The sequence below is a fragment of the Fusarium flagelliforme genome, assembly GCF_020744385.1.
Source record: "Fusarium flagelliforme strain FIESC 12 MPI-CAGE-AA-0113 chromosome Unknown B0J16scaffold_7, whole genome shotgun sequence".
Taxonomy (NCBI): Eukaryota; Fungi; Ascomycota; class Sordariomycetes; order Hypocreales; family Nectriaceae; genus Fusarium; species Fusarium flagelliforme.
The window spans coordinates 425,676-448,812 of NW_025763509.1; the positions used below are offsets into that span (position 1 = coordinate 425,676).

At 48.6% G+C, this 23,137-nt stretch overlaps 12 protein-coding genes across 12 annotated transcripts; 7 read left to right on the top strand and 5 right to left on the bottom strand.

The window, feature by feature from the left end:
* Window positions 1-558: 558 nt before the first annotated feature.
* B0J16DRAFT_403880 (peptidase S8/S53 domain-containing protein) lies at window positions 559-2,142 on the top strand (the record flags this gene model as incomplete). Its single annotated transcript, XM_046132749.1, has 4 exons — window positions 559-828; window positions 882-1,061; window positions 1,109-1,281; window positions 1,333-2,142. 4 exons carry the CDS (start codon window positions 559-561, stop codon window positions 1,871-1,873), a joined length of 1,164 nt encoding a protein of 387 aa, XP_045978606.1. The 3' UTR covers window positions 1,874-2,142.
* On the bottom strand, window positions 1,976-3,674 carry B0J16DRAFT_403886 (putative carboxypeptidase S1). The gene is made up of 3 exons (XM_046132750.1): window positions 2,506-3,674; window positions 2,190-2,456; window positions 1,976-2,142 (listed from the first exon to the last, which is right to left on the bottom strand). The coding sequence occupies exons 1-3, from the start codon at window positions 3,596-3,598 to the stop codon at window positions 2,078-2,080; spliced, it is 1,425 nt and encodes a 474-aa protein (XP_045978607.1). The 5' UTR covers window positions 3,599-3,674; the 3' UTR covers window positions 1,976-2,077.
* A 701-nt stretch (window positions 3,675-4,375) lies between these two features.
* On the top strand, window positions 4,376-6,153 carry B0J16DRAFT_323733 (heterokaryon incompatibility protein-domain-containing protein; the record flags this gene model as incomplete). Its single annotated transcript, XM_046125789.1, has 2 exons — window positions 4,376-4,587; window positions 4,686-6,153. 2 exons carry the CDS (start codon window positions 4,376-4,378, stop codon window positions 6,151-6,153), a joined length of 1,680 nt encoding a protein of 559 aa, XP_045978608.1.
* Window positions 6,154-6,331: 178 nt separating this feature from the next.
* Window positions 6,332-7,477, bottom strand: B0J16DRAFT_348368 (uncharacterized protein). Its single transcript, XM_046128728.1, has one exon. It carries the CDS (start codon window positions 7,376-7,378, stop codon window positions 6,392-6,394), a length of 987 nt encoding a protein of 328 aa, XP_045978609.1. The 5' UTR covers window positions 7,379-7,477; the 3' UTR covers window positions 6,332-6,391.
* A 637-nt stretch (window positions 7,478-8,114) lies between these two features.
* Window positions 8,115-8,613, top strand: B0J16DRAFT_180913 (uncharacterized protein). Its single transcript, XM_046122599.1, has one exon. The coding sequence runs from the start codon at window positions 8,227-8,229 to the stop codon at window positions 8,506-8,508; it is 282 nt and encodes a 93-aa protein (XP_045978610.1). The 5' UTR covers window positions 8,115-8,226; the 3' UTR covers window positions 8,509-8,613.
* A 153-nt stretch (window positions 8,614-8,766) lies between these two features.
* On the top strand, window positions 8,767-9,165 carry B0J16DRAFT_323735 (uncharacterized protein; the record flags this gene model as incomplete). The annotated part of the gene is made up of 1 exon (XM_046125790.1): window positions 8,767-9,165. The coding sequence occupies one exon, from the start codon at window positions 8,767-8,769 to the stop codon at window positions 9,163-9,165; it is 399 nt and encodes a 132-aa protein (XP_045978611.1).
* A 619-nt stretch (window positions 9,166-9,784) lies between these two features.
* B0J16DRAFT_309691 (uncharacterized protein) lies at window positions 9,785-12,181 on the top strand. The gene is made up of 3 exons (XM_046124925.1): window positions 9,785-11,738; window positions 11,786-11,900; window positions 11,952-12,181. Exons 1-3 carry the CDS (start codon window positions 10,060-10,062, stop codon window positions 12,009-12,011), a joined length of 1,854 nt encoding a protein of 617 aa, XP_045978612.1. The 5' UTR covers window positions 9,785-10,059; the 3' UTR covers window positions 12,012-12,181.
* Window positions 12,096-13,401, bottom strand: B0J16DRAFT_403896 (uncharacterized protein; the record flags this gene model as incomplete). The annotated part of the gene is made up of 4 exons (XM_046132751.1): window positions 13,274-13,401; window positions 13,078-13,221; window positions 12,364-13,027; window positions 12,096-12,314 (listed from the first exon to the last, which is right to left on the bottom strand). Exons 1-4 carry the CDS (start codon window positions 13,345-13,347, stop codon window positions 12,096-12,098), a joined length of 1,101 nt encoding a protein of 366 aa, XP_045978613.1. The 5' UTR covers window positions 13,348-13,401.
* A 436-nt stretch (window positions 13,402-13,837) lies between these two features.
* B0J16DRAFT_375160 (triose-phosphate transporter family-domain-containing protein) lies at window positions 13,838-15,491 on the bottom strand. The gene is made up of 5 exons (XM_046130667.1): window positions 15,120-15,491; window positions 15,001-15,068; window positions 14,947-14,952; window positions 14,268-14,893; window positions 13,838-14,222 (listed from the first exon to the last, which is right to left on the bottom strand). Exons 1-5 carry the CDS (start codon window positions 15,206-15,208, stop codon window positions 13,866-13,868), a joined length of 1,146 nt encoding a protein of 381 aa, XP_045978614.1. The 5' UTR covers window positions 15,209-15,491; the 3' UTR covers window positions 13,838-13,865.
* Window positions 15,492-16,375: 884 nt separating this feature from the next.
* B0J16DRAFT_417807 (glycosyl transferase family 64 domain-containing protein) lies at window positions 16,376-17,798 on the top strand. The gene is made up of 2 exons (XM_046133709.1): window positions 16,376-16,918; window positions 16,972-17,798. Exons 1-2 carry the CDS (start codon window positions 16,530-16,532, stop codon window positions 17,726-17,728), a joined length of 1,146 nt encoding a protein of 381 aa, XP_045978615.1. The 5' UTR covers window positions 16,376-16,529; the 3' UTR covers window positions 17,729-17,798.
* A 539-nt stretch (window positions 17,799-18,337) lies between these two features.
* Window positions 18,338-19,489, top strand: B0J16DRAFT_375162 (uncharacterized protein). The gene is made up of 2 exons (XM_046130668.1): window positions 18,338-18,730; window positions 18,780-19,489. The coding sequence occupies exons 1-2, from the start codon at window positions 18,429-18,431 to the stop codon at window positions 19,261-19,263; spliced, it is 786 nt and encodes a 261-aa protein (XP_045978616.1). The 5' UTR covers window positions 18,338-18,428; the 3' UTR covers window positions 19,264-19,489.
* B0J16DRAFT_375163 (uncharacterized protein) lies at window positions 19,490-23,096 on the bottom strand. The gene is made up of 4 exons (XM_046130669.1): window positions 21,551-23,096; window positions 20,366-21,505; window positions 20,203-20,316; window positions 19,490-20,156 (listed from the first exon to the last, which is right to left on the bottom strand). The coding sequence occupies exons 1-4, from the start codon at window positions 22,877-22,879 to the stop codon at window positions 19,563-19,565; spliced, it is 3,177 nt and encodes a 1,058-aa protein (XP_045978617.1). The 5' UTR covers window positions 22,880-23,096; the 3' UTR covers window positions 19,490-19,562.
* Between the last annotated feature and the right edge of the window lie 41 nt (window positions 23,097-23,137).

A 23,137-nucleotide genomic window follows, 5' to 3' on the forward strand; every position in this document is an offset into this window, starting at 1 on the left:
TTTAGCTCATAGCAGTCACTATGGCTGTCGCCAATTAAGCGATTTATTGTCCGAAATCTTGCTGTAACTGTGATTGCAAACAGGCGCTAGACCTTTTGAGGGACCACCTCGCATCGAGTGGAGCCGATTTGGCCCGACCCAAAAATATGCTTAATCAATTCTTCCTCTTGATAACTACCAGACCTAAACCCAGGACTAGCTAGATAGTGATGGAACTTGTGTGGACTATAATAATAAAGATTGGTCATAGCACTTGCTCAATACATACAAAGGTCTATGAACTTTTGTAATCGGAAGACCACATACTTTATTAGGAAGCGAGCCGATCCCTGCTAGATCGAGAAACCCCTGAGAGGAGGACCTTTTGACCCGTTCAATGCTTGACCAGGATGTTCGACCTTCCCAACAGAGCCCCGTGATAGACGATAGTGGAGTCGAAAGACCTTTTGTAGATCCCCATCCAGGCGGTATAAGAAGCATGAACATGTAGCAACAGTTTGTTGGTTTTATCCCTCATCTCATTGTCTTGATTCACCTTGATAAAATCCATCAACCGAAATGCGTATCTCAACTGTTTCTACAGGTCTGCTTGTGGCTGGCTCTGCCACAGCTAGCCTCGAAAAGCGGGCACCCCTTTTCACGCGGGATGAGAGTGGTATCGAGGGAAAATACATCGTCATGATGAAGCCAGCATCCGATACCACTACACACGTTGATTCAGCCGTGAACTCCATTGCTGTCGAGCCTGACGTGGTCTTTGATACTCTTGGTGGATTCTCTGCAAGTCTTTCGGCCCGCGAGGTAGAGAACCTGCGCAACAACCCTAACGTATGTGTATGTGTACATTGGCCCTGGAATAATTACTGATGTGATACATATAGGTCGCGTACATTGAGCAAGACTCAACAGCCAGAATCTCTGCTACCCAAAAGCAGGCACCATGGGGTCTTGCGAGACTTTCAAGCAAGACTACTGGAGCAACAAGATACTCATATGATTCATCAGCTGGCAAGGGCACATGCGCCTACGTCCTTGACACTGGTATCGACGCAGCACATCCCGTATGACATCTCTATGTTCTATCGAGACCACCGCTAATAGAATTCAGGAATTCGAAGGTCGTGCCGAGTTTATCGCCACGTATGTTGATGATATCTGGATTGATGACCACGGCCACGGCACTCACTGCGCTGGCACCATCGGCTCAAAGACATATGGAGTTGCCAAGAAGACTCAACTTTATGGTATCAAGCTCTTCAACTCAACCGGAGAAGGAGTTGCGTACGTCATCCCATTCCAATTCGCTTCAATACCGTAACTAACAAGCCAAAGATCCTCTATCATTGCTGGCATGGACTTGGTCCTGAAGGACGCTCCCACAAGGAACTGCCCCAAGGGCGTTGTCGTCAGCATGTCTTTCGGAGAAATCCCCTCCAAGGGTATTGACGATGCTGCCAAGGCTCTCGTCGAAGCCGGCTTCTTCGCATCTGTGGCTGCCGGAAACGGCGACGAGAAAGGCAGGCCCTTGGATGCCTCGAGCAACTCACCTGCTAGGGAGCCCAGCGTCTGCACCATTGGCGCCACAACAAAGGACGACACCGTTGCTAGCTTTTCCAACTTCGGCAAGGTTGTTGACCTTTACGCTCCCGGCGTTGCTGTCTTGAGCACATGGCCTGGAAACATTACAAAGTCTATTTCCGGTACATCTATGGCTACACCACATGTTGCTGGAGTTGCGGCTTACTTCCTTGGTCTTGGAAAGTCTGCTGCCGGTCTCTGTGAATATCTTCAGAGTATCGCATTGAAGGATGTCATCAAGGGGGTGCCTGAAGGAACTAAGAACCTTCTACTCCAGAACGGCAAGGCGAAATAGATAGATAAAATACATGTTAGAAGTCCTTAATTATCATTATAGCTAATCTGTAAGATTTTGTATTTTTTCCCTAAATTGTACTTTCCTACCAGCCATCAAATTAAACTTTATGACCATCACAATTGTTCTCCTTGTTCCCATCTCTATCAACCGGTCCCAGGCTAAGGAGGTAAAAGGTGGGGTTAATGGTCTCTGTCTCGGAACCTATGTAGAGGACAGACCCTTTCCTGAAAGAAACTGCGTCATTATCTGTAATGAAGTCTCAGGCTCTGCTTAAAGTCAGTAACCGCTCTATTCACCCGGGTGTTATACTTACGGTACCACCAGACGTTATGACCAGCATCAAAAACTCGCGCATAATGCAGATTCTTCACAGATTTGAAGCTAGCTTTCTGGACACCCTGAACCTTGTAAGGCTTCAGTTCCTTCTCAGCAAACTCCTTCCTTCTCGGCCAGTCCACTGCATCCGAAACTCTCTTCGTGCCAACCCAGTTGCAGACGTAATCAGAGTCACCAGCCCATATAAGAACTTGAACACCATCCTGAACAATACGTGACAGTTCGCCGAGGAATGATTTAGCATCTGGTAAAGCTGTTAGCCAGAAGTCTAGCTGACGATAGGAAAGACTTACCATCGCCTGATTCAAGAATACCGAACTGGCCCCCGCTCTCTGTATAGTTGACTCTGGCTCCAATTGCTTTCTGCACATCAGACCTCTCGAGATATTTCTCATGATGGGTCGGAGGGCGAACGCCGCCAGGTTGGACATCGGCCATGATCCAGTCAGGGTATGTATCCATGGCAGATGTCCAGATTGGCTGTTCAATACCGAGGAGATAGCCCTGATACGCTGCAGAGCAGTCCTTACTAGTTCCGGTCTCGTCACACTTCTCTAGACTTGGTAGGACCTCAGTCTTGTATTTTGTCATGAGCTCTTTGTGAAGAGACTCGTTGATGAGGGGCCTGTATGAGTTGTTGAGCGCAAAATCGAGGTTGGCCTTCTCTTGTATGCGTGCATCGAACCAAGCGTTACTAGCGCTCAATGCCTTGACATTGAAGATATCGCCCCTGGTCTTCCCATTCTTGATCTCCAGGTTCTTATCGAGGATGTAGTTGACAATGTCTGTGCCGGTATGTCCACCATATGATTCAGTAAATACCGAAAGCTCTCGGTTCTCGTACTCGGTAAATGCCTCGAACCACAACTGGAGAAAGGCCCAAACGTAAGGAGAGCATTGTTTGGTAGAATTGACTTTTCCGCCATCGCCATAGGAGAAGCCAGAGCCAATTGGTTGATCGATATAGAGCACATTGGCATGGGTATTCAAACTGTGCTCTCTCAGAGTAGGCTCAGTACCGTCCTCCAGAATCTCGCAGGGTCCATGTTGAGTGAACATGCCGTATTGCGCTGAGTTGCCTGGTCCGCCACCGAACCAGCTCACGAGAGGCGCTGTGCGGGGTCTGTTTCTAGACTCAAAAAACCAGAACCACATATTGGCATCTTCGCCCACGGATAAATAGCCTGAATACTGGTTGACTCCGGGTGTGGTTTCGCATATGCCGGAGTTCTTGACGAAGGATAGTTTAGAACGGGTCGCTGCATGGTGGTAGACGCTGTACACTACGTCGCCATGCTTTTCGGTGGACTGCTGGGGTGATGGTGGAGTTGGGCTTGCTGTCACTAAGGAGCTTCCGAAAAGTATCAAGAAGTGAGAGAATAGCATAACGAGTGTTGTCTGATAGGTGCTAGTCAGGAGATAGAATGCTACGTATAACAGGACGAAATCAGCTAATTAAATACTACACTTCCCTCGCATAGTATAATGTATCCTTGGTAGTCGGTTTTATGGAAAGCGAATACTGCGCCTCCCTTATGTCCTTGGCAGACGACTTTAGTCAAAGCGTTGCATAGAACCGGGGGTTTTTATTGGACGGAAATAGACCTGGAGTCCTGAGGGATTGCATGTAGCTTAATCGGGCAGTTGGTTTGGCGATGATCATCTCTTTGCAAATGCTGGGGAAATTGGTCGCTTACTCTATACCCATCGGTTAAGAGGAGAAGCCAACTTATATTACTAATACATAAGCTCGCCAAGTTCAGCAAAACAAGTACAGTCTACGCAGCTATCGACTATTTTTACAGAAACTATAGTACATTCATAAGGTAAAGGATAAAGAACATGCAATAAAGCAAAGCTTGATTCATAGCTTAACTTTCGCCCGCAAATGTAGGGATGGCATTATTTTATAAACCTCTAACAAATATCAACAAACAATGCGTTGTAGTAGAAAGCCTCGCCAGTATGCCTACATCAATATTCGCTGCCGAGTGCGGCTCAAGCTGCATGTCAGACGTGGCGGTGCAAAACCAACTGACAAACTGAGAGCCTTGTTTCTGCCTAACGTCTGATACCAAGCCCAACATATTAACCTGATAAAGACATCTTTCCGGTCTCTGGACTAAGATCATCTCAGCTACCTAGGGCTTTGGATTCTTAACCATGAATCACTACATCTATCAGCCTCTGATTTACGATAATCAAATTCGGATTCTGACGCTGATGCCAGGATCTGACAGAGACGCTATCGAAGGGACCCTAGATTTCAAACGACTGCGATCGAAGGTAGCTTCCAAGACCCGAAGACATAAGGTCTGGACGTACGGTCATAAAAACACCGGAAATGAACGCATCGTCCGTACCAATCAGCAAGGGTAAAGCAAGCGCGACCTTACTGTTACTCAAATTTGCTGAACTTTCATAGGGCTCCAACGGTTGTCTATAAACCCATATACACTTACTATTGCAATAGAAACAATGAAGCTTCAAGGGCGTACGATGCTTTATCATATGCTTGGGGAGATCCAGAGCAAGTCGAAGAGATTCTGGTTGACGGGGAAAAGCTTGGCACAGCTCGAAATCTCCACACAGCTTTGTTGCGACTTAGACATCCAAAGGAACGTCGAAGGCTTTGGATTGATGCTATTTGCATAAATCAAAGCGACAACCATGAGCGAAGTCACCAAGTCAGTATGATGCAAAAGATCTACTCCGCGGCGGCATCCGTCGTGGTTTGGCTCGGGGACCCCACCTCTGACGTTGCTCCTACTTTGGATATGATCCTGGAATACAACAATGACAAAAGAAGACGGACTATTTTATCCTACAAGCATGACGCGCTGAGTGGGTTGAGAAAGCTTTTCCAAGAGACCTGGTGGAGGCGTATCTGGATAGTACAGGAGGTTGTTGCAGCACGAGCGCTAGTCATCGTTCTTGGACGCACAACCTTCCCTTGGTTCTACCTGCGAAGGGTCTGTTCGGCAATTATCCGACTAGAGTTTAGCAGAGGTGCACTCGCACCTCTTCTACGTTCTTGCGGTTTCCAAAAGTTCAGGGACCTTGACTCTTTCAGAGCGGCCGGGGCAATGCCAGTCATGCATCTTCTACGATCCACTCGAGATTACCATGCTACCGATCCTCGTGATAAGCTATATGCACTTCTCGGTATGACATCAGATTTATCGACGCAAGACCTAGCTCCTGATTATAACAGACCTGTTCGCAAGGTCTTCCAGGACCTCGTCCATTTCATGGCGGTCAGGCAAGGAAGCCTTGATCTCATCTGCTTGGGGCAATGCCTAGGGCCAGACCAGTCCCAAAGCTGGCTTCCATCTTGGCAAGCAGAGGCAGGTATAAAGCCTTTCGGCAGGAAGGTCCGGTCTTATCAGGCAGCTAGGGATACCCAAGCTGTGATAGATATGTCTCAATTCCCCCGAGCGCTTATCGCCGAAGGTATTATAGCTGATGCTGTGGCGATACTCGGAGGCTCGTTCACCATCGCGCATGAGTGCGCGTCGACGATCCTGCGATGGTACCATCTTTCAACTCGGGCAAAGACGTGCTCTTACGGTGATTTCTTGGAAGTGATTGGCGCTGGCGTAGATAGCCCACGCCGTGGTCGATTTGAGCCGTTCTTACAACATCCAGGAAAGGCGCGCCCAAAAGTGATCCAGAAACGATACAATGCTATCAACCGAACGGCTATGGGAAGACGTTTCTTCACCACCAAAAATGAGCGGATTGGTTTATGTCCAGCCGAGGTCCAGATGAATGACAAAATTGTGGTTTTGAAGGGTTGTCAGGCCCCAATAATCATCCGTGCTAGACAAGACCACTGGGTGATTGTTGGAGAAGCATATGTTGTGGGCATGATGTCCGGTGAGGTTTTATCCGGGCCTGAGAGCGAGAGCTATAGGCCGATAATGATCCCACTGAAGTGAGCTAGTTACGATTCATGAACGAAGAGGATTCCACCGTGAGACATTTTCCTTACACTGTTTTCCGAATGGCTTAGGCTTGCAAATGTCAAGACAAGGAGGTTCATAAAATAAGATTTGTGAATTTGATCACAGATATCGAAAGACTCATTTAACAATTACGGTTTGTTTTGCATTGATCATCGAATCACCCTCATATATTGTCTATAAACGGACTCCGTCGTCATGCAGTTGCTTATATCTAAAGCCCTACCCATTCCACAGACTTCTCCCAAAGTTTCTTCGCCTTCTCCTCATCATAAGCCCACTCCGCATACCCAGGTTCATACATCGAACTCTCAGGATCCCACTTCCCAATAATCTGACAGTCCTCAAGATACTTTCCTCCCTGTCCCTCCAGCGCCTCCGCCGTAGCACCCCAAACGGTCGTCGCAGCACCTTGAAGTGAGTATTTCCAGACCTTCTGAAGATATGGATCTCCACCGATCTTGCTCTTCGCGTCCTCTGACATGTGTCTTCCTAGATCAGTGAACACAGCACCAGGTTGGACGCTCCAGGCGTGAATGCCCTCGGAGCTGTAGCGGCGCTCGATTTCGTTTGCGGTCCAGAGATTGGCGGTTTTGCTTTGGGCGTAGGCTTTGTTGGGATCGTAGCAACCCTCCAAGTTGACGTTGTCGAAGTTGACTTCGCCGAAGCGGTGGGCAAGGGAAGAGAGGATGACGACTCGTGCTGCGCGGTCGGGTGTTACGCCCTTGCGTAGTGCTGGCAGGAGGAGGTTGATGAGGAGGAAGTGAGAGAGATGGTTTGTTCCGAATTGAGTTTCGAAGCCATCCTTGGTCCGTCCCTCAGGTGTGCACATAACACCAGCGTTGCAGATGAGAGTATTAAGCTTCGGGCTTTCGGATAGGAATTTCGCAGCGCATGATCGAACGCTTTCGAGCGATTCCAGGTCAAGCTCAAGAAGATGAACGCGATCACTTTCGACTAGATCACCCAGAGCTGTCTTTGCTTTTTCGAGGTTGCGAGCGGTCAAATACAGAGTAGCCCCGGTGAGATGCATCGCTTTGGCAGTGTCGACACCAATACCCGCTGAACAGCCCGTGATGAAGACAACATGGTCGGTCAACTTTCCTTCGAGTTTCTCGTCTTTGATGATTTGATCTGCTGTCGGTCGAGCGTCTCCGGGACCGCTGGCGGCTTTGTGAACAGCGACGTAACGGTCAGTCATTGTGATGAAGCTTGATATATGAATTGGAGATGTCGGTGAAGTGTCTTGTTAGTTTTCGGTTCAGAATGGACCTTTATGCGGGGAGTTGGGATCTTGCGGTGACGTATTCGGGAGACGGGTTCTTGATGTGGGCCGTTCAAGACGGCATTTCTAGTTCCCGTCGCGCTATGCTATTGCGATCGCCCGAGACCGATAACTTTCGGATCTACATTTATTGGCTGCATGTCCTTTCTGTAACTTCAAGTCTTTTCGCACTAGTTTCCTTGAGAGATCGACCCGTCAAGGGGTTCAAATTCAATGGATTGGCATCTTTTGCAACGTGGAAAAACGTGAACTTGCCACGGTTCTGATGTTTGGTGGATACTGGTGATGGACAAGATGGCAAAAGCTTTCAGAAAAGAAATGTTTCATCTAGCTCCCTGTCCAGGCTCAGCGATACCGCGTCATCTATAGTAGTCCCCTTTGAGCCTTTGTTAATACTATATTCTGCATTCGTCCTCTGAACATACCAACTGTTGAGGAAGTAGGTCCGCATATAAATGAGGAGTTCAGGGTGGGTACTTGTGTCGCTGACTCACCTACTTCACTGAGCAACCAATGGTGAGGCTGCATTTGCTGACTGTCTGTAATCTTATCAATGACCATCATCTTATCGATAAGGTAAATCAATACAGCGCCAGGTGCGTGTCAGTGTCAGAAGAATTGTCACCTAAGGCTTAGGATGAGTAGCCTAAGCTCGCATCCATAAGATGATCAAATTATTTCGTCTCTTAGGCGACCGACGGTCAATCCTTTCAACACCCTGACCAGCGCCTCCATCAATCTTGCCTCCCAACACCAACACCAGCATGTCCGACGACACATCGATAACCCCCCGGATGCGCTCCTACGGATGGAACTTCCATCTCCTGGCGACATCAAATGAAGAACACTTTGCTGGATTATACCAAGACCCCAAGAATCCGTTCCTCACATTTCGCGACCTTGTGGACGAGCTGCATTGTGTTTTCGCGATCGTTTTTGTTTGCGGCCTGATGAGACCTGGCATGGTGTCGCTTTTGCACTGGACAAGAGTCATCGCTCGCATGAATTTCCTCTTTTCGTTACGGAAGGGAACCTGGATACTGTGATTCCAAGTTTGCCTCAACCTGGTCCGCAGCGACGGGTTGTTGTGGAGTACCATATCGTGCGCCATTCTGGCTGCCATCTTGCAGAGAATTCCCCGTTGGAAGACCATCTCAACGGTACCTATGCTTCACCTCATCTTCGGCTATCACTAATGAGTGAGTATAGCTTCTTGCGCAACCCACATCCCTCTCCCGACCCGCCGTCGCGACCCTCGCTACCTCGCTCTTGATGCAACCTCATCAAACGACCAAATCACCCAAATGTCCTTGCGTCCCACCCAGTCTCTCATACGCAAGCGCAAACGCTCATGCTCAGCATCACTCGACGAAGAATCCGAAAACGCAAGCGGTATAATCCTCCCACCGTGGGAACTCATGGCCCCTACGCGGGCCCGAGAGATTGTGGATTCGTTCCGTGCAGCTATCATGGGCTCTGCAAGGCGCTGCGCCGTTACTGGGATGGGTCGACATTGGTGCCTTGGACTAAATATCGGTCCGGGAATGCAAGCGTGCCATATGGTTCCGCAGCAGCACTTCCATGTGTATCCAACAGGTGACGGTCCACAAGACACGAAATTCAGTGGACAGCGTCTTTTGCAAGCATGGCTAGACACGTCAGACCCCCAGAATGGACAGCTTTTGTTCCGTACGATGTACTAATGGGTTATCACGGACGTATTGCGACGATTTCTCGGATCGTGGATCGCGATGCTCTTGCGCATCATCACGAGATGACCTGTATTGAGAATATGGCCGCTGAGATGCCGATATGTGCTTGTACGACTTTTCCGAGTACAACTGGCATGGGGATCAGTGCTCCTCCCAACAGCCCGGTCTGATCTTTCTGCAACCCCGGGACAACCATCTCGAAGCCCAAGACGCCAGAATCAAGACCGAAATGGACAGAATCACGAATAGATTGTCAAGGAAGTCAAGGGGTTCAATATGAGACTCGACGGCATGACCCGGGCTATACAGCAAGAGTTAAGCACCACCAACGGGGTAATTGAATGGATCTGAACACAAAAGCAAGGCCGCCATCTACAGTTTCATAGCGCCTGGCTGCACTGGAAGCGCACTGACCACCATCAACGCCATCATTTACGCGTACGACAATGAGCAAGGAGCAACGGGGCGTTATCAAGCTTATACAATAGTGTTAGAGGTGCCCAGACATATGTAACACACTTCAGGTCCTATAAGGCCTCAGGCGCCAAAATAAAGTGACCTAAAAGCTAGTCTAAGATCCCATAAAGTGACTAAACTATTTCGTCTCCTAGTCCTTCGGAGGCTAATTCTTCTGATGCTTTGAGATTGTTCAACGTACATCTCCGCAATTCTTTCGGGTCTCACTTTACTGATGTTTTATTCTCATGTTCAGACATGTCCGATCGTCATCTCCGATGCCCCAAATAAATTGACCAATCGGACGACTGCTAAGCATGACATAATCGTACCGCCACCAAGCCCCGACTCCAAATCCGACTCCGACTCCGATATCTGACCCTCTCCGAACCCAACTTCACCATCATCCTCAATCAGAAACAATCTACCATGGAGCACCTAAGTCCCAGCAGCACAAGCGGCGCAAGCCATACAACCCCCAAACGCCGCCCGAGAAAACCTCTCAACTGTGACCCCTGCCGCCACTCTAAACTCAAATGCGACCGGCAACTCCCCTGCAACACGTGTCTCAAACGTGGCTGGGAGGATTCTTGCGCATATGGGTCTAACTTTACTGGACCAAGGGGTCGGAGGAAGACTAGACCTTCTAATGTTGTGGTTGAACCGAGATTGGATAATATTGTTTCTGAACCGATACCCGTACAGGCTTCGGAGACAAGTGGGACGCCAGAACCAATCCAGGAGCGATGGGATTGTATCTTGAGAAGACCTGATGTGGAGAGGAGACCTGTTGGAAATGCGACTGATGCTCAGAGACCGACTGTTACGCTTTCGCTTGGACCGAATATCCCGATTGAAGACCTACTGGCGATGCTTCCTCCTCCTTCAGTGACAGAGTATTTGGTCGTCCGATACTTTGGCACATTGGCGTCTATCTTCCACATCATCCACGGTCCAACCTTCCAAAAACAGTTCCTAGCCTTCACCGAAGCCCCGGAGAAGACGAGTCTATCCTGGCTAGCGCTTCTCTTCGCAATCATGTCTCTCACGCTCGAGACTCTCAAGACTGACGATGCCGGCTTGAACCTTCTCTGGCAAGATCCAAGCGTTCCTCGAGACTTGCTAGCGCTGTCGCAGAAGTTTCGAAATGCTGCTATGATGTCGCTTTCTCAGGACCAATTCCTGATTCGTCACGATTTGGATACCCTTGAAGCTCTGCTTATACTGGTATACACGATTTCTCACAACGAAGGACCGGAGTATACTTGGGCGCTTCTCGGAAGTGCTTTGAACATTGCCACAGCGTTACGATGTCACGCCGGTGCCCCGATAGCTAATTATATCGAACGCGAACGGCATAGACGGTGTTGGGCTGGCATATTGATCATCCACACTGATCAAGCTCTCTGTTTCCGCGATATCGACTTGACATACCTCTTGAAAATGACAGCTGCAATGCCAGCATGGGTCAACGACAGCGACATCCACGATCACGGCATAACGGAATCGCCCCCGACACAATCTAAGTTCACCGACATGACCCTTATAAAATTCCAAGTCCGTCTCTTTCAGCTCTCAACTCAAATCTGCTCCCACATTTCCAGTCCCGAGAAGTTCAACGAACAGCTCTTGCTTCAATATGACACCGCCGTGTCCCAAGAACAGCAGGAATGGGACACGGTCTACCTCATAAACGGGTCCCGCAGTATCCTCAACACAGAAGGCTACGTCCACTGGTGTACCCTGCAAACCTACGCGCATCAACTCTACCTCCTCCTCCACCGACCCTTCCACAGTTCCAAGTCGACACACTTCCGCGCTGAATCGCGCGATAAGTGTATTAAATCCGGTTTAGCACTTCTCGACATTCATCACCAGTTCTTTGAACTTCCACGTCTCAAATGCTATCGCTGGCTTGTCAAGGGCGCCATCAGTTGTAATTCGCTCCATGGTGCTGTGGCGTTGACGTCATGTATGCTTGATATGCCCGACAGTTCGGATCTGACAGGGCATATTAGTGCTATCGATGCTGCTCTTACGAGGATGGAGGCTTTGAAGATGAAGAGTCCTGCTTGTTCGAATGTTTATCGCGTTTTAAGGTGTTTACGGTAAGTTACCTCTGGTAATTGTGGACTACGGGAACTGACTTTGGCAGATCTTATTTGAAGAAGCGTGAACCTGAGCCCACGGTTCTACCAGAAGACGTTGAGCTTCGGTTCGAGGATTGGGCGAATAATGTTGATTGGTTTAGACCTGATGCAATTGACTGGGTAAGTCAAGCAACAGGCATTTGCTTTTATGAGTTATGCTAACTTGAACAGGTTCTTTGGGATCAATACATCACGCCTCAAAGCGATTATCCTCAAAGTATCATGACATGATTTATTAGTTAACAATAATTTTACCCTTTACAACGCGCTCGCTTCTATTCATTTTGACATGCTTTACTCTTGACTCCCGTGATATCAACACTCGCTATATGCTGGAGGTGGTGTACCGACGGGTAATCCATATCCCTCTAAACTAAGCTCAACATCGCAGTATCTTGGTGGGACCCGAATCCCTTCTGCCAGCACATCCTTCACCTCTTTCGATGTGATGTCTTGATTCTGAACGAAAATACCCCAGCCATTGACTGGTAACTCCGGCGAGATGAACAGATGGATCGGCATCGAAATCTCTTCCTAGAAACAGTTAGCAGCCATCTCAATAGCAAGGATGAAAATAATATACCTCTGTCGTGATGCCATCAGTGACGAAAGTCACCTCGAAATGTAAAGTATGACTAATCTTGACACCATGCATCGAAAGATCGGGAGAACAACTCCTCACAGCAAGTGGTAGATGCAAACACTGCTGCCAAGACTGCAACTCAGATTCCTTCTTCACATCCAACGGCCACTCCGTAACAACACGCTGTCCCTCAAACACGTCGTCAACAGTATGAATTTCCCGCAGATAAAACCTTGCTTTGGCAATTTTACTTGATGCGCAAACCTGAGCATCGATGGGAATAAGTCCACCGAGCGCAATAGCGCGATGGCGTACTGAGATGTTGTATTCTGCTTTCGTAGACCATTTGCCATGCACTGATGATGGGTCCATGAGTTCGTATGATGAGAATGCTGGGGTGCGGATTATGCGAATTGGTGTGAAAGAGCGTACGTCTTGGGGCTCGGTTGAGGCTTCGAGGAGGTATGTTATACTACACCGGTTGCAGCCTTTGAAGGTTTCGTCTTGATTACCCTTGATGAAGAGCTCGAAGGGCCATTCATATTCTTTTCCGTTGAGGACATTTTTGCTAGGATGATCGACGGTTCGGAAGGGTGACCACGAGTGTATGGTCTGTTCTCTCTGTTGCCATTTTGTGGCTTGTTCTGTGGGTGCTGCATGGTCCCTGAGGATGGTCAGAACTGGTACAACGGTTGATGGAGTTTTGGAACATACCCTAACCACATTCGGCTTGTGAACTTGAGATGTACGCTTTGCACATGTTGTTTCTCGGGCACAAATAAGAGGAGCTTGCCGCGGAGATATTGCCCTTGTGCTTCCGGACCGTAGCCTGTGAGAAAGACATAATCATAATCGGGCCTTTGAGGTTATTAGCCATGGAGTGGGTGAGTAAAGTATGGGGAAATGTTACTTTATCCTGATCTTGACCCGCTTTGGCCCGGTGATTTTCGCGAAGAGTGAATGCATTGATGTTGTAACTGCCATTGTCGTAATGAAAGCGGTTTGTAGATGCGATATTGTAAGTAAAGAATGATTACAATGACTTTAGCATTTGATTACTTGTTATATGATAGTCATTTACATGGAACAAGATCACTTTAATACTATTTTCTATCTCGCTGGTGTGATATCCGATTATAAAGAAAGTCCGATTAATTCTACCCTGCATCAGGAAGTTTGACTTTGGCGCCAAAATCGGAGTCGGATTTGAGGAAGACCCCACTTGACAGAACCGGGGGCACATCGACCAATCATAGAGTGATCTGTAAGCTCGCTTGATGAGTAATTACTGCCACAGTTTCCGCTCATGGACGGGATCAATTCCGAACCCGAGCAAGGAACCGAGGTGATGGCCTGGATTGACTTTACCAAGTTTAAAGTAAAGAGCTCTCGACTTCATTTCACCCTTCCGCGTCACGGAAAAATACAAGGCCAATTGAAGTAAACAATCTATTCTTATTAATACTTTTAGAAACGCATCACCACCCAAGCCCTTCCAGCTTTTACCACAGCATTTCTCTTATAGACCTCAACACTCCAGTGTGATACCCAATGGCAAGCGTAATACATGTCACGCAGAATGCCACAGATCCCAAGGCTATCCACACACCCTTCCGAGTTCTGATGGAGACACCATTGTTGGTGGCCACACCAGATACCCAGTTCAATGAAGCCTCGTAGCCCTCTCTTAGCTTCTCTCGGCCAAGAGAGTAATAAACAAGTGCGCAAAGCGTGACGCTGTATCCGAAGAGCTGGATCGGTGTGATGGTGACGTGCCAGATTAGAACGGAGCAGATGACCAGGAGGATATTCTTGAAGATGCCTGAAAGGGACATTACAAGGCCGGATGTTTTGCCAATCTGCGAAAGTCAGTATTGATCAGTGTTTTGTGGGGGTGTACTTACGAGGACCATGCTGGTAAAGTTCAGCGTAAACGCAACAGCAGCGTTCAAGAACAACATGGGGAATCCAACCCGATTGAAGTCCTCCATATCAAAGTGCGGAACCTCAATGACAAACGCCACGAGGAGGTTCAACACAGCGACGATGGGAGCATAGTAGTACAGCCCAACCATCGCATCCATCTTCAACCCCTCACCATTAAGCATAACCTGCGTCATAACAACCCTCACAGCCTCAAACGCAAGACCACCCATCTGAAAGAAGAATCCAATAGCCGAAAACTCCACCGTCCCCGCACTAGCGACCGCAACGCCGACAGCGATGACAAGAATATTAAGTATCTTCTCCAGTGTGGGATTCACGACGCCAAAGATCCATGAAACGAGCAGGACGGAGACGGGTGATGCCGCTTTGAGCATCTGGATGACTGCGACGGAGAGGTACAGGTATACAAAGTTGGATGCGACGAGGGAGCCGGATGATACGATGCCGATGGGGAGGACGGTCGTGAGGAAGAAGTCCCAGTTGTTGGGGAGGTCATGGCGGCTGTCGAGGTATGTTGTTGTGTGGGCGAGGATCTGGGTTACGACGGTTGCGAAGATGAGATGCCATGTTACTAGCAGGATAGCTGTGAAGAGTGTCAGCACGATAGTCTCAATTGCGGATGTTAGGTTACCATACGATATTCTGTGAATTGTTAGATTTGCAAGTCAATGTTTGGATGCGCAAACGTACTGAAGCCAGCTGTGTCAAGCAGCCATTTATTGAAGAGAATGGTGATATTCGACGAGACGATCCATGCGCTAATGTCATTGGTCAGTAGACAGTTTTTGCAGCGCACTCGGAGTACATACACCATGTATAAGCCGACCTTGAGAGAAGATGGTTTATCAGGCTGCGCAGGCCCTTTGGAGAGCAGGGGAAGCTTTGCGTATGTCGCCATCGGGAATAACGTCGAGTGCAAAAGAATGTATGACGAAAGAGATGGAAGACAAGAAACACAGGAAGGTTCTTTGATGGAGCGCCAGTTACCTGATAACTTTACAGTTAAGCGAAAACGCAACTCAATTCAGGGGTCCTTTGGCGTTTGTCAATTCGGTCATTGCCGCCAATAAAAGAAGATGTTTCGGCAGGCTGTTTGCACGGAAGCTGAAAGGCTATTCATCAAGCGTCCCGTCGCTCAATTAATTAGTGGTCTGCCCCTGTAAAGTTCTAGACGAATGCGGATCATTGATCAGCTCAGGAGAAGAGTAAGCTACGTAAAAAGAAGCTGGAGGCAAAGAATTAATGTGTTGGTCTCCATAGCAGTTGACGCTGCGAAGACGAGTCAGTGATTCAATAGTGTGAGTTGACCCCCCGCAGCTGCTCTGTCAGTTCGGTTAGTGGGCGCTTTTAGTGAAACTGCCACTGTGATCCGTCAATTGTTAACGCACTGTGGCTTGGCTGAAATGAATTGATGGTAAATTAGGGACGTCTTTCCGTAGTTCGTTTGCTAAATGCACTGATGCAAATCCGTCCTTGACGTAGTTGATTAATGTTTGAGATTGTCGTTGTTTGCTATGTCTGAGACATTCAACGATTACCGACAGCCAAGACATGCAGGTGACTCACTGAATGCTTGATCTCTGTAGTGGGGCAGAACAGCCATGCACGGTGCAGTACAAACAATAGTCTCAAATAGTCAATTCTAGCGTACCTGTCAGTCGGAAGACCTACTCTTTTGTTCTAGACGTACTGTGGCTGAGGTGCTAAAACAATTTTCACAGCTACCAGCGCAGATGACCCCTTACTAAATGGGAAGCGTCCCGAATAGCGAGCCCACTGTGGAGGCCTGTACACTATTGTCGTTAGATGGATTGTAGCTCTAGAGCTGAAGTTTTACTAAGGTCGATAATCCAGCCATAGGTTAAATGAGATGGGGTTTTTTGAGAGTCCAGCCCTGCGGTGGAAAGGAGCATTTCGGCCAGAGCGAAGAAGAACAAAAGAGATGGATCCTTTTCTTGAAACGGTTGGTAGTACAGGAGCTGATTGCCTGATATCTGAATAAAGACGGGAAGTGGATTGACAGTGCTGGCGGGTATCTGCAGCTAATTTCTTCCCGTATGATTCCCCTCTGCCAGTGTTGATCAGTTGCGTCGTCAGCCCTGACTCGATAACCTTCATTTAATCACCCTCCTCTCTCCCACCCATTCCTCCCAGTTAGTCTTCCCCGATACACAGCTGCTTCTTCTCTTCCAGTCTCGTACTGCCCACACTCCTTCACAATGTCCCGAACAACCAGCGAAGACAACTCAAGCTTCACATCCCGCTCAAGCAGCGAAGATGAGCTGAAGCCCCTCGCCACCGAAACATACTTTGAGGCGTTACCCTCTCCCGTCTACGCGCCCCGCAGCCAAAAGAAGAAGTACATGGTCCTCGTCATCTCCATCATCAGCTTCATTGTCTGCATGACCCTGGCTTCTATCTACGGCGTCAACTACGATGAGTTGAAGGAGGAAGAAGTCGTTGTGCCGCCGCCTCAGTTTGCTGAGGTCCGCAATCTTTCTACTTGGTCTGAGGAGAAAGTCTGTGGAAAGCGTGATGAGGCTGCCAATATGACGATCTGGAATGACGTCGTTAACAAGACGAGTGATCTCGTGGAGGATCAGTTCACGTAAGTTGCATCCCCTACTCTGTTCAACAAGAACATCCACTGATTTGTGACAGCATCGCCATCCAAACCTACAAGCGCTCCGCCCAACTGAACAAAACCCTCCTCCACCTCACCGAAAACAAAGTCCCCTCCCTCTACGAAATCGTCGTCGTCTGGAACGAAATCGACAAGGCACCACCCCCAGACTACATGAGCGAACACGGCGTTCTCGTGCGCTACCGTCTCTCCAAGAAGAACAGCCTGAACCAAAAGTTCCTCCCCGATCCTCTCTACAGAACACAAGGCATTCTTCTTTCTGACGATGACTGGAACTACAACACCACCGGTGATCTGGAGTACGCTTTCCAGGAGTGGCGTCGTGCGGGTATGCATCGTCTTACAGGCGCTTTTGGACGCTGCTGGACGATGAATGAAGTCACTGAGACGCCCATGTATAACTTTAACTGCAAGGGGCAGGATGGTTATAGTATGATTCTCACCGGTCTTGCGTTTACGCATATCTCTTATCTGGAGTATTATCACTCTGAAGATGATATCATGACCGACGTGCGCAAGTTGGTTGACGACAGTTTCAACTGCGAGGACATTGCGCTCAACTTTGTCGCTAGCATGTTGACGTGCGAAGGACCGCTACTGGTCCTTGGAAAGGACAAGTTGGATCATCAGGCTGCCAAGTCTGGTATCAGCTCTAAGCCTGGACATATTGGGAGACGGAGTGCTTGTATGAAGAAGTTTGTGGATATGTTTGGATACATGCCTTTGCATGAGGTGCAGGGGTACTTGAGACGGGGTGTGCAGGCGCAGCAATGATGACTGTTCTTATGTTTTCTATTCTTAATACCTTAATTAGTTAATGACAAAAAGTAATGTCTATTCTCCGATTTTGCTTTGCGTATCAAGTAAACTCGTGACATAACTGTGTCTGTCAAAATCGGAGTCGGAGTCGTAGTCTCCACTCGGATTTCGTCTCTGTCATGGGATGATTTCTCCGATCGGACATAGGTCGGTTAATTCCCTCCAAGACATGTGAAACTGCAGAAAGTGATCATAGAATTACGAAATCAATCCGAACAAGTGAGTAGCTATCATGTGTCACGTCAACTGAGCAGTCAGAATGACCCTAAATTTTGTAGTTGTTGTAATTGTCATTGCTTACCCCGTGGCTGTGTCCTCAACACAACCAATCAGATCTGATCGGCCCCAAGTCGGACATGAAATTTCATTACCGGATTAGTCCCTGGTGATCATCATCGGAGTTCATGATTGGCCCACATTACTAAACTCTTTGCGCTTCGCCGAATAAACAATATGCAACACGCTGATATGTGGAGTTTATCCTTGTTAAGCATGGACTTGGCGTGTAGTTTAAACTCTTTCTAGGCACGCCGACTTGACACAAGACGTCGGCATTTCTTGGCTTGTTGACGTGGAAGGTTTGATGGTATATATAAGGCTGCTGTGCCCTCGTAGAGCATACTTTATCTAACCCAACCAAACTTATACCCATACCATGGCCATCATGCAGAACATCATCTCCCATGTCCCATCACACTTATCAAAAGTGCTCTACATCTCAAAACATGATAACACCTCATCACATTTTGCAGTCTACCGCCTCTCCGAGCCATGCGTAAACACGCTGGCGAAACACCCCATGGGCTCAGAGGACTACAAGGTCGAGCTAACTGCCATGCACAAACCCAACGGAGAACGGCCAGAAGATAATGCCCGGTTCTTAGTCGACGTGGGAGATGATGGATCGATGTGCATTAGGGAAAGAACACTGGGTAGCGATCCTGTGGAAGCAGAGGTGTAAGTTCAGTTGAAACCTTGAAGTAGCTTTGTTTGTTAACACGTTTAGGTCGCTGCCAACATCGCGAGAGAAGGGATGCTCCTTTAAATTGCATACCGTAACGTCCACGACTCAGAGCTCGGGGTACATAAGTCACCCGCTCCCCGGCAAGATATTTAGACAACAACTCGTCCGATACCCCTACCTCACAGTCTCAGGAGACCACTTCAACGGTACCAACATATCCAACAACCAATACGAATGGCAGGTCCATCCAACAGAGAAAGGACCTCTACGATACGAATTAGTTGACCTAGAAAAGCAGCGTGGTGGTGATGACGACGGGTCAATAATGGCTATCTATCATCACAATGGCTTTGAGAACGAATTACCCGGATACTACAGTCACGGGGTCTTACTGGTTCCATCAACCTCAACATCGCAGTTCGAAATCGCTGTTGTGTCAAGCCTCTTGGCTGTTTTAACTGCTGTTCGACAACAACCGGTCTTAAAGAAGCAATCACGCTTAAGGTCGTTAATGGCTTGTTTGTGATCGAGACCACAGTCGGAAGGGAAATAATATGGGTGGGCGTCAGGTTACTATTTTTCGGATGAGGCAATGCACACCACAGGTGTCAGATTGCTGTTAACACCTAGTAGGAGTAAATGGGAATGGGCACCGTCATTAGACAAGATCGGGAGTTTGGAACGATGAAATTATTTCTCGAGCTATTTTTATTTCTATTTAGACTGCTCATAAATACTAAAACAAACTGATGATTGTACTGTCGCTCCCAACCACGCTTTTACCCCGTACCCTACCATACCTGTTACCAATTCTCCCTTACACGCCTATGGCTCAACGATCATGGGCCCAGAAGTAGACGACTTCTCCTTGCCCCCATCAGTCGAGTTCCCATCTTCGCTATCCGCCTTCTTCGACCTCCTAAACAAACCAGTAAACTTACTCCAACCCTTGGCCATCCAATTATACACGGCCACAAAAGGCGGCGCAACAAAATAAACACACTGCGCAAACCACTCATCAGGAAACAATCGCACCAGAATACCCCAAGGCAAACTAAACGCAGCAATAACAATGGAAATAGCCCACTGAACACCATCCAGACCATCAGGATCAATGTCGAAAACACGGTTACCCACGAAGACGATGGCGACCTGTAGACCGATCATGATGCAGTTGATGACAATGAAGAACAGGTTGCGGTGAATGCCGACAAAGACGTTGAACTTGTTGTCGAGACGACGACAGTTGAGTTCGTTGAAGATTTGCATCCAGACGAACATGTTGAAGATGATCGTGTCGAGTTGGAGCTTTTCGGCTTCGATGGATGTGTCGTAGCCGAGGATGGGACCGCCGGCGAAGTAGAGGACGAGAACGACGACGAGTTGGAAGATGGATTGACCGATGATCATTTTCCACATCTGAGGATGTCAGTGGTGGTTTGATGGATGGAGAGGGTGTACTTACGTTCATGGTGATGAGCGGTGCGGATTTGGGCTGGGGAGGACGGTCGAGGATGGAATCAGTAGGGGGATCCGTTGCAAGAGCGAGAGCAGCCATGGTATCCATGATAAGGTTGATCTGCAAATGTCAGTACATATTTCACACAAGACGATGCGTCGTGGCTTACCCAGAGCAGTTGAACAGCTTTGAGAACAGGCTCATAGTCGGGATTGTACATAGACGTAACAAAGGACAGTATAACAGCCGTAATGTTGACCGTAATCTGAAACTGCAAAAACTTCTGCACAGCATCATTCACGGCCCTACCCCACTTCAAAGCTGTAATAATCGAAGCAAAGTTATCATCCATAAGGATAATCTCACTCGCCTCCTTGGCAACTTCCGTACCAGAAATTCCCATCGAGAAACCAATGTCCGCTGCCTTGAGAGCAGGAGCATCGTTAGTTCCATCACCTGTCACAGCGACAGTCTCACCGAGGACCTTAAGACGGGTGACGAGGATGCGCTTGTCATCGGGGGATGAACGGGCTAGAACTTGCAGACGAGGAATGATCCGGTCGAGTTCTTCTTCGGAGAGTTTGCGGAATTCGGGTCCTTCCATCACGATTCCGTCGGTGAAGATGCCGCATTCGGTGGCGATGGCGCGGGCGGTTATGATGTTGTCGCCGGTTACCATGCGGGTTACTACGCCGGCGCGACGGGCGTTCTGGACGGCTTGGGGAACACCGGGACGGACGGGGTCTTGGATACCCACGATACCGAGGAGTGTGAGATCGGCGAGGTTCTCGAGGTCGGGAAGCTCGGGGTAGTCCTTGTAGGCCATGCCAATGGTACGAAGGGACTTTTCAGCGAAAGCCTTGATAGCATCCTCAGCAGCCTTGCGGTCCAGACCGTCGATAGCACCGTTGGAAGGATTAACCTGAGATTGACAGTATCCAAGAACAATCTCGGAAGCACCCTTAATGAGAAGTCTGTAACCGGTAGGAACCTTGATAACAGCAGTCATGTACTTCCTCGCCGAGTCAAAAGGTTCGATGACAGCGATTTGTTCGTTCGAGCGGGTTTCAGCGAGGGACTGCATGCCAAGATGGTCCTTGGCTAGTTGAAGCAGCGCGGTTTCGGTCTTGGAGCCGATAAAGGTGGCGACGCCGTCTTCTTCGCCTTCGAAGGCGGTCGAGTTGACGGCGACGGATTGCGTGATGAGTTTCTTGGACTCGGCGGGGAGGGTTGAGGCCCAGGTGGGAATGTCGGATGTGAAGGTGAAGGAACCAAAGCGACCGGCGGTAACTGTCATTTTATTCGTGGTCTAAACTGTTAGCGAAGGACGATGTCTGGTATGAGGAAGACTTACCAAAGTTCCTGTCTTGTCAGAGCAAATGCACGTAGCATTACCCATAGTCTCACAAGCCCTCAAGACTCTCACAAGATTGTTCTCCTTTAGGAGTCTCGTGGTAGCGAAAGCAAGCGCAAGGGTGACAGCAAGAGGAAGACCCTCGGGAACGGCGACAGCGATAATCGCGATAGCGACGACCAGAAGATCAACAAATGTGGAAGCCTTCTCCTCAGCTGGTCGATCATCACCAGGAAGATTCGCACAGAAGCGGAAAAGAAGAATAAAGAACATGAGAACAGAAGCACCACCGCCAAGCTTAGCAATAGCCACAGCCAGACCTTCGAGCTTCTTCTGCAGAGGTGTAGACTCGATATCCGTGCGAACAGACATCATGATCTTACCAAAGCTGCTGTTGACGCCAACAGAAGTACACATGAAAGTTCCCATACCCTCAAGAACACGCGATCCAGAGATGATGAATGGATCAGCTTCCTTGGTTCGGGCAGGGTCAGGTGTAAGAGCCTTCGCACCAGGTGTCTTTCTCAAAGCATCGGACTCGCCAGTAGCAGTAGACTCATCACACTTGACATTATGTCCATCAATAAAAATTCCATCGACGGGGATCAAATCACCTGGCTCAAGGTACATGACATCGCCGACGACGACATCAGCGACATTAACAAGCATCGACTTGCCAGACCGAAGAACCTTGACCTCGCGATCATCCTTCTTCGTGTTAAGCTTGACAAACGCCTTTTCTTTCTGCCAGTCATTATGCGAAGCAACAACCACGACAATAGCGACAGCAGAAAGAATGGCGACACCTTCAACCCAATCGACGGGAGTAGGATCATCAGGCGCATGCGTCGTTCCAAAGGTTTCGTAAAGACCGAGCGCGAGAGAGATGGTACCAGCCACCGTCAAGAGCACAAGAACAGCTTCCTGGAAAGTAATCCAAGCCAATCTCCAAATAGATTTTGGTTTCTTGGCAGGAAGTTGGTTCTTGCCATAAATGCGCACACGATCTGAAGCAGTCTGTGTTTGAAGTTCATCCACGCTGAGACCGGTGGTGACATCCACATTGAGACTTTGCGCCAGACCAGCTAAACCGCCGAAACTGCGCAGCACGTCGAGCGATTTAGGGTCATGGAGCTTGTTCAGATCGGCGGGGGAGTGGCAAAAGGGAGAAGTGTTGGGAGGAAAAGAAATGGTTTTTTCTTCGGGGGTCTGTGTGTTGATGCTTGGAACGGCGGTTGTGTTGTCTCCAAAGGTAGAGACCGTGCCTGCTTCGCTGAGGGATCTTTGACGGGGATCCAGCAGGGCTTTTGGGTCGAGTAAATTAGACATGGTGGCCAAGACCTCAGCCAAGAAGATCTGCTTATAAAGTGCAAAAGATGGAGCTCAAGAACCAGTGAGCTATGACGAGTGAGTCTCTTTCATTTTGCAATGCATTTACGTGGGGCATTTAAACGATTTATATTCTCCTCCGTCCTTCCATCCCGGTGATTTGGTTACCTGGAAACTATGCTTAAGTCTCATGGCAAGGGTTGGAGTGACAAACAAGAATGAGGGGGGCTTCATGTGAGAAACGTGGTTGCCAATGGG